General features: G+C 40.5%; 1 protein-coding gene across 1 annotated transcript in view; it reads right to left on the bottom strand.

The window, feature by feature from the left end:
* EP300 (E1A binding protein p300) overlaps window positions 1-9546 on the bottom strand; it is a 65694-nt gene that overhangs the window by 40394 nt on the left and 15754 nt on the right. Inside the window, exons 2-3 of the mRNA XM_009321872.1 lie at window positions 9283-9546; window positions 1-149 (exon numbers count right to left, since the gene is read on the bottom strand). The exon at window positions 1-149 is cut by the window's left edge and continues 18 nt beyond it; the exon at window positions 9283-9546 is cut by the window's right edge and continues 386 nt beyond it. Coding sequence (XP_009320147.1) covers window positions 1-149; window positions 9283-9546 — 413 coding nt within the window. The remainder of the gene's footprint in view (window positions 150-9282) is intronic.

The raw sequence follows: 9546 nt of genomic DNA, 5'->3' as shown, positions 1-9546 counted from the left end.
GGCTTCTTGTCCATTGGAAACTGTGGTAAGCTATTCTGCAGTCCAGCTTTATTCTGCATCTGAGGCCCAAGTCCACTGGCTCCAATCTGCTGCCCGGTATTCTGACTATATGGCTGGCCGTAAGGGCTGGGATTGCTCATCATTCCCATCTAGGAATTAAAATGGTAAGATGTTCAAGTAAGATAGCTTAAGTTCACAATGTAAAAGGCAAATGAATACTTCAGAGAAGCAAGAGTGATCACAGCCATAAACCAGCTGCAATGCAATACCAATCCACATGCTTCCCCTCCTCCCTTACGTGCATGTATTTACCCATCACACAACATTAACTCCTCAAACAGACAGTTCCTATAAACAGAGTGAGGCCAACTTACCAACCTTTGAGGTCAGTCTGGTCAGAATTGGCCTGATTATTTCTTTATAAAAGATTTTGTTCCAACAGATTTCTCATTTCAGCTTTCCCAATCACAAATTTGTACCGTAGACTATATAACTCACAAGTCTGGAAGAATTTTTCTACTCCCTGCATCTATGCAGACTCCAAATGGAGACAAATACCACCTTCATTCATCTCGGCAGGGTTTATCCCAAAAACCTCCTACCCAACTGTCAGCACTCCCACAGCTCCTCTCCAGACAGCCGTAACAATGCGTGTCTGCATTTTCAGTACACAACCGTTTTCAATTTAAGAATACACCATAGGCATAGGTAACACCACACACAGTCACACAGTCACAGTAACTCATTTGCAGTGAGCAGCACTAGAGGTCAAAGGAGATGGTAGGAAGGAACTCTGCAAACAAAACAAAGCTAGTGAACCATTCATCCATAGGGGAAGCAGATTTGTATTTCACACAAGCTATATGCTCCTTTCTGCAATATGCATCGCCTATTTGCATATTCAACAGTTTTAGCATACCAGAATATACCATTTGTTGCCTTAGAATGCCCCAGAATTTAAAGAACAGTCAGGATCAACCTTGCTAATAAAATTGTTTGTCCTCTGACTTCTTTTCCCCCATTCCTTGCATTCCCATCTATTTTTTCATGGGAAATTTGACCTTCTAAGACCAAAACAACAGGCCACAGAGGACCAGGAAAACTGGAGATCTTTAAGATTACCAAGCTCTCACCATTACTCAAGGCAGGATACTAGAGGAGCCATAACTCCCAATAATAAAGGCACAAAAATATTTTAAAGAGCTGTATTGTTTCAACTCACATTAGCATTTGACTAGACAATGTTCAATCTCCCTGATGCTTTTTGCTTCAAGTCTGGGCATTTTCCTGCATCCAAAAAAGTGCATACAAGCTCCTGTGGTAGGTTTGTTTCCAATCATTCCCACATTTTTTCTCAAAACATCCTCCCCTAGTAGAAACACCTTGTTTCTGCTCCTTACCAAGCTTCTCCAACCTGCACAGAGAAGTAACCTACATGGCCAGAGATTACCTGCGATTAGTCAAACACTTTCCTTTTTCAGGTTGTAACATCTGCCAATCCATTATAATGGATTCAGTTTGCATTTACAAAATAAAGCAGGATCAAACCCAAGCTACAGGAAAAGGAGCACAAAACTCACTGAAGAACCTGCCACTTTAGACATCCGATATATACAAGTGAACTCCCTTGAGGACAGCCCCCTCCACACACACAAGCAATAACCATAATCATACAGCAGTAATTCATTAGAGAGCAATGAAAATCTCTACACATGGTAGATAAACAAACTACGCAATGATCAGGCAGAACTAAAAACAGCTTCCTTTCCTCTGTCTCCTTTGGCACCACCCCTGCCATGTCTCAACTGCAATGAATACACATATGGTGACCGATGGGGCTGCTGCTGCCAAAAACAGAACAGGTAAGACTCAAACCCTTCCTGTCTCTCCCTCAGAAGACTAATAAGATCTTATGTGCAAGTTGAGCAGAAGGGAAAGGGAGAAGAAAAACGTAAGTAGTCAGCAAGCATACTTTCAGGACTCTTCCCCATCGTCATTGGTGCCTCAAATTGATCAACAGGTTCAAGACTTAGTGAAGGACTGACAGTGGGAATTATTTCCTTAAGAAAACAAGACATAGAATCATAGAATAGTTTGGGTTGGAAGGGACCTCTAAAGGTCACCTAGTCCAACCCCCCTGCCGTGGGCAGGGACATCTTCAACTAAATCAGGTTGCTCAGAGCCCCATCCAACCTGACCCTGCATGTTTCCAGGGATGAGGCATCCACCACCTCTCTGGGCAACCTGTGCCAGTGTTTCACCACCCTCAGCGTAAAAAATTTCTTCTTTTCCTGTCAGATAGCCTGATCCCTTTGGCTCCAGAAAGGGTTCTGAAAGCACGTACATCCCCAAAGACAGAAATCTCTAAGCAAAGTTTTCAATTTCATTAACAATCATAGCTCCCAAAGTTAGTGACACCTGAGACCACACTAAAGCACAGACTATGTTGGCCATCACTAACACTGCCCCCATATGACTTCTGCAACTTATGCTGCTATCAGCCTTAAAAAAGACCTAACCAAACAGTTCAGAACTGAAGACTGAAGGCACATTTTCACACCCTGGTGCCACAGGGAGAAATCAAGATGCCCAATTCAGACAACTGGGGACTTCACACATTGATACCAAAGGATTCAGAACAACTGTGACCTGATAAACCAGCTCTGTCCTGACTGCAGGGGGAGAAACACAGTCCTAGACTTAAAAAAAACACCTTTGCTATGTCACCCAAAACAGAAGCTTTCTGATGAAACTCAGGAATGAGGTTTGACCATGCCAGTCAACCTTTCTATCTGCAACATGGCTGGACACAAATTTTGTGAAGCATCTGGCTTTTTCAAATGTACTAATCAATTTGGCCCAGCTCTGACGCTCTCAAGCATGAGCCATTGGCACTGTTTGGGGTGCAAAACCAGCCCCCTCAAACAAGGCTGTCTCCATGGCAGAAACGCAGGGCTTCACTCTCCCTAGGGCTGCGAACCATCATCCACCTCACTGAGGGGACTTCCTCCACCCTGCTGTACCCAGGGACCTGGCAGCAGACACGCCCAGCTCAGCCCAGCTGCTCCTGACAGGGGTAATCCTCAGTTCCCCATCTCAGCCTACAGGAAAAGCAAAGAGAAGCACAGCCCAGGTTGGAGGGCAAGCATGCCAAACTGACTCCAAAAGCCACACACTCAAGCAACACCTAAGAAGGATGCTAATAAACAAACGCCACAAGGTCTCCTGGAACAAATCAGCAGCCATCACTTGGTCCAGGTGAGGCTGACACCTGCCAGATCCACAGCCGAACCTCACAGCAAGGCCCCCTGGTCCTGCTGTCACAGACCCACTACCCTGACACCAACCTAGATTGAGTCAAGAGAAGGGTCATTTGGGAGATTCTTCACCTGGCACAAGGTGCCTTGTGACCCTGGAAGCAGGAGCATGCTCATGCCATTTGCTGTGACATGTTGAGAAACATGAATAAAAGAAAACAACAAACAGGAAGAAGTGGATGACCTCATGACAACAGAAGGAAGATAAAAGTAATCCTGTAGAATTTTATCAGTAGGAAACAACCAGAAAGACTGACATATAGTTCATCATCATATTAATGATTTATTGGGAGTGAGGGGTAGATAAACAATCAAGTGCAGAAGAACCAGCCAAGAAAGGTGGTGTTAGTACCACTGCATGAGACAAGTACAAGGCTTCATCTGCAATACCATGCAAAAAAATACATGGCTGAATCATAGCTACAAGTCAGCAAGTGCAACCTCTACTCGCTCCCTTCCTGGCCACGACCTCCTTCCACTGCTCTTACCATTTCTCTTCTTATCCATCCCATCTGTTGTTTTTCTTCCTCTCCTCACAGGCTCAACTTACTTTCATCACATACGCAAGGACTTGCACACAAGGAAGAGCAGACAGAAATCCACATCACAGTAAAAGAGAAGGAAACAAGGAAAACAGCAAAAGACGATGATGCACGGCTAACAGACAACAAAGGTAATCTCAAATGGTTATACCTTCTATACCTTTTCTACCTATACAGTAGAAAACAACTTGACTTTCCTGTCTCCTATGGAAGCAGGGGCTGTCATTACCAGAATGGTGGAAGATGTGCACCTCTCACCATGTAAAGGGCATGGATGACACAAGCAGGAAACATCCTAGTTCACAAGCACAAGCAGGAGCAGCATCAGATAGGGCTGTTCAGACACTCCCCCCACCTGAGAAGAGCAACTACAAAAGTGGAGGATATTCCCCAGTTTTGTTCTAACGCCATGAAACACATGCATCTTCTGTTCGGAAGAAGGTCAAGTAGCTAACTCTGCTTCTAGTTTTACTGTCGATACCACAGAGTACAAATTGAGGAGGAATACCCATTACAGCTACGCACATAAACATTACAATATTCTACTGTTTCTCTATAAAAACCAACTGCTTCCTGACAGTCTAATATTTGAAAGACAACTAGATATCAGCAATAGTATTGAACAATGACAAGTTTTAATATTTGCAAAGATACATGTAAGCATGGAGAAGTAAAGAAATAGAGTTTTTAATAACATTCTTCCAAATAATCCAACATTTGCAGTATCAACTGTGTATCTCTATCGGGGTAACTACAGTGCATGCACTAGTTTAAGACCATACTGATGGTATCAAGTATCTTTCCATATCCACGTGTTCACAAGTGGAAGTTTTAATTAACTTTCCTGAAACTGGAAAGTTAGTTTTATTAAATTCCAGCTGGCTCTTTAAAAACAAGAATTTATAATTGATAAATTGTATATCATTTCTAGTGCCATTCTACTGACTGGTAGAGCACTACTGGACCCAGACATAACCAACTTAACAACAAAATTTTGCCAGTGGTATCTGCTGCGCTCTTTCCAAGGACTATTATCGATCATTATTCTTTGCACTTGACTGCACTATGTTTTAAGATACCTACTACAAGACACTAGCATTATTTCACTGCCATCTGTGCAAGATACTCCTCTATACACCCCAGAAACTTAGACTCAAGACAAATCTTTACTGCTCCATTTCTCCCTCAAACACACACATTCCTCCCTTACACTGGGATAAAGTAAGAAATTGCCTATTTTTTTTCTCACTTTGGTTCACCAAAGAAGAAAAAGGACCAGAACATGCAACTACACTGTCAATGGATTAGTACTTGGTCATATGGTACACTTGGTACCAGAGTCTAAACAGTATGGATACATTTACCTGTTGAATCAAACAGCTATTGAAAAATAAGGCAATCACGAACACTGACCTTCTACCTAAAATGTGACACTGAACATGCTAACACTAAGGAACATAAGGTGCTTTTATTTTCTTTATCTCATTTTACAATTTGAGGGTGACCTTATCTTCAATCTCTCTGCAACTTTGAACAGGACTCTTATTCTGACACTTCTTGTTTTACTTAAAGGAAGTTATGGAGATTCTGAAGACCTACATTTGTCTTTGTGAAATATTGCCATCAATTCTTCTCAACAGAGGTTAAACTGATAAAACCAAGTGTATCCACTGTAATAGGAGAGAACCCTGTATATACTCAGAACAGTAAGCCAAATGACAAAGAATTACTACTGGTACTCTAAACATTTCAAGTAATTTCACATGCAAGTGAAATACTCACATAGCAGAGGTAGTAGTAATGCCCTTACTAATCTGAACTGTCTTCACATTCATTTCATTACTTCAGTAACAGAACATTTCTTGAATCAGTGGGAGATGAAATCTAAATGACCTGAAGGCCAGGTGAACTTAGTCACTTTGTGACAGAGCACTACTATCACAGAAATACACACACCAACTTATACACAAAATACCCTCCTCCCCTAGTAAGAGGCTGGACAATAAGACTGTAACTTGGCACTCTCAACAGAACCCAGTGGAACAACAAACTGAAGGTTTTAACTAGATATTATTCCAAATGAAGAATGGTTCAAAACAGGAAACATGAATTTGTTCTCAACTTATTGTAGAGCTTCAATTTGCTGTTTACTTTTAAATTAATGAAAGCTGTAAAACTATCTAGTGAGACAAAAAGCCTGAAAAATGCTTAAACACTGAAAGAATCAAAGCATTACAAACAATTTCCAAAACTTTTTTTAAGAGTAATAGGCACATCTGCTGTCCTCCTAACTTGCACACAACCAAGCACATAGAAAACCAAAAGCTATTCAAGAAAGCAAAACTTGTTACAATTCCTTTCCCCTCCAAACTTCTAACAGTTCCTTTCAGGCTAGACTTTCACGGGCATTTTTAAGCTGGTACTGTCACCAAAGCAGGGTCCACACCCTCCTCTGACTGGCAATATCAACTCCTTTAATATGTCCCCTCCCTAGTATCAGCACTAGCTTTCCAACTGATGAGTATAAATTGAACCAGAAAAACAATTCAAATTAAAACTTTTTTTTTTAATGACCATGTGAGTTTCAAGCCTGGATTAGTTCCTCAACACAGCCTGTCATGCAACTGGCACACAGATCGCATGCAGACAGAATTCCTTCTTTGCATGTCAGTGACTGCTCACATCATACATAAGACTACAGCATGAGACCACAGGATGTAAACGGCAGATTATGACAGTACAACTTTATGTACACCAGGTGACCCCAAATCAATCATTTACATTGACATTTAGGGTTTCGAGTCCTAAAAAGTAACATGCACAACTAGAAAAGTCGAGAAGTACATGGCTAATGTGTAAAGCAAGTGTTCCATTCTATTGCTAGCCAATGTTTTGGGAGGAGAGGAAAAACACACTTCAGTAACTCCACAGGACAACAGAACAAAGCAGAAATGTAACCAATTTTGCTTTCCAAATTGACTAGTCACTTGGAGCTCATCTTTACTGTTAGAAGAGCATAACATCCTTCCTCCCACTTAGTTAACATCACAGGAAGCCTAAGCTACTCCTCCGTACAAACCATTGCAGACAACACACCTCTGTTTTACCGAGAGAAAACTCAGAGGCAACCCTCACGTCACCTAAAGGGGCTGACTTTGGCAAGCTAACATAAGTTGAACACAACCAAAGCATCTGGTCTATTTTTTTCTCCTACTGAAGGACAGCTCCTGGATAATGAACATTTTTTGCAGCATGAAGGAAGTCTACAGAAGGTATTACGCAAACTCCCACATTAACAGCAACACAGTACTAAATTTACCAATTAAAAAAACTGGCTTTTAAAAACAACTGCTTAGGGTCCTCTGTTTTCATCTACTTTTTGAAGATTTGTAGGTGGGAAAAACAAAAGCAGATGGGTCAAGAGATAAAACGGTCAGACATTACTGTTGTCAGATTTTGCTAACTCCACCGCATGAAGTGAAACACAGGCTCCCTGCCAACAACCAAACCAATTGAAGACATTCTGGAATTTCAGCCTCCATTTCAGACTGTTCTTTCTCATCCGGCAGTTTCAACTCCTTTACAAGGGCTATAGCCACTATACTTACACTAAAAGTCTCAAGGTTTTTTTTAATCAGCAATTAAAGAACTCTAAGTATTTTTAACCAGTATGGGACTATGAACTAAAAACCAGAAGTTATCATGTATTTGGTCTGAATATTCCCAAAAGCACAAAGTGTTCTTACTTTAGATGTACAGCCTATTTTGGAACTTAAGCAAGTGAGGAAGACAATTTAATTCTGGACTATATCAGCCAAAAGCTTGATTTTGTGTCCTTTCTTTACTTCTTCTAGATAAGTGAGTTTATTATAGTTCATAACCCTACTTTAGCTCTTGTAAGTAAGGATTAATAAGTTGCATTTCACCCAAATACCCAATATGTTAATTTTTTTACCTGTGAATACAGCTTTCTGAAGATTTTTTTTTTTTTTACAGCCAAGGAATAATGAATGAGACATTATATAATTCCAATACAAGAATACTTCTAAGTAGTTACATATTTCTTTCCACTGTAAACTGCACACAAGTTTTCTACTGTAGCAATCAAGCTTTGCAACAACTTTCCTATCAGGCAAAAATATCTGAAATGACCAGACCACAAAATCAACTCATTAGTAGACATAAATATATCAGAACCATTGTTAGCAGCACACTGAGCTTAAGCAAACAGCTAAAATCAAAGAACATAATTAATAACATTCACAAAACACTAAAATAATTTTACTTAATACATTAAAGCATAGCAAAACCATGAATACAGAGCATAATTTTCATTTATGGTTCAAATACATTTATAGACTATGTTACTTATCATTCCAAGCCCTCCAAGCAGATTGACTTTAGGCATTCCAAGATGGATCTAAGCAGGTATTGCAAAGCACCTTAGACAATCTTTGTCGTCACTAGCCAAGAAACAAAATACCCACTTAAGTATTTCATTTTAGGTATTTTCTAGGCTTTTGATCAAAACACTAAAAACTTGAGAAGAAATACTCAACTGGTTCCCCACTCTAAAAAAGCTAACTGTGCATGACAAAAGTTTTAGACATCTTCTTGTAACTTAAACCACCAGGTCTTCTCTCACCATTTCAGAGTGACCCACAACAACTTTCTTCCAAACTCCTAAATTAAAGCACATCGATTTTCCCCTCCAGTATAAAAAGGGGCTTTTTTCAGCTTTCTGGTTTACTCTCCTATATACAAAACCTTTCTAAATTTTAAAACTAAAACTGGGTTGGATTAACAGTCTTTAAGAACCCAACATTTGCCTTCAGGTGTTTACACAAGCATTCTTTCTCCACCAATAACTCAAATACGTGTTTCTTAACAAGGTCCATGTATGTCTTAGCACATACAATATATCAGTCCATTCAAACCTGTATGTGCCTCTTCTCATCTGCTACAGCGTAAACAAATGCTGATCTCAGACAACAAATACCCTCACTAAGTGTCACGCAGAAAAAAGCACCACAACATCTAAAAGGCCCTGATGGATTTTCATCACACTCAATACCAGCATCACATTAGATGGGAAAATACATTTGTGGGTAAAGCGTAAAACAGAATAAAATACAATCAATTTACTTTTCAATGTTGTTGATAATTTATACTGCCACAAGATTTCTAAAATAGACTTTTTAATCTAGCAATAGTCTTGCTTGTTGTGCAAGACTCAATTTTCGCCTCCTGTGACTGCCACAAACTCCACTTTAGCAGAACATAAACTATTTACCACATGATCCAGGACTCCTAAAAGAAAAAAATCCTGTTCTATAGAACCCATACTGCAGAGGAATACATCTTATAAAACAAAGTCAACAAGAAGAAGGAAGGTAATAAAAGTCAAGCTTAGCTTGTCTTACCTTGTTCATGGCTCCAGGCTGCGGCCCTCTCAGTCCAGCCTGACCTCCCATCTGTGGAGAACCTTGTTGCAGCGTCTCAGCCAACAAGTTACCAGCACTACCCATTCCTGGGTTTGGGTATGGCATATTAGGTCGCCCTCTGCCTGCTCCAATTGAACCGTTCATGACTTGCCCCTGCATCATCCCCTGTCCGTTGCCTGCTGCCAACATCCCAGGATTCATGCCAGCATTCATCCCTGTGTTCATTCCCATGCCAGGCTGATT

Source organism: Pygoscelis adeliae, unplaced genomic scaffold (assembly GCF_000699105.1).
Source record: "Pygoscelis adeliae isolate BGI_AS28 unplaced genomic scaffold, ASM69910v1 Scaffold60, whole genome shotgun sequence".
NCBI lineage: Eukaryota > Metazoa > Chordata > Aves > Sphenisciformes > Spheniscidae > Pygoscelis > Pygoscelis adeliae.
This window is presented reverse-complemented; position numbering and strand designations above follow the sequence as displayed.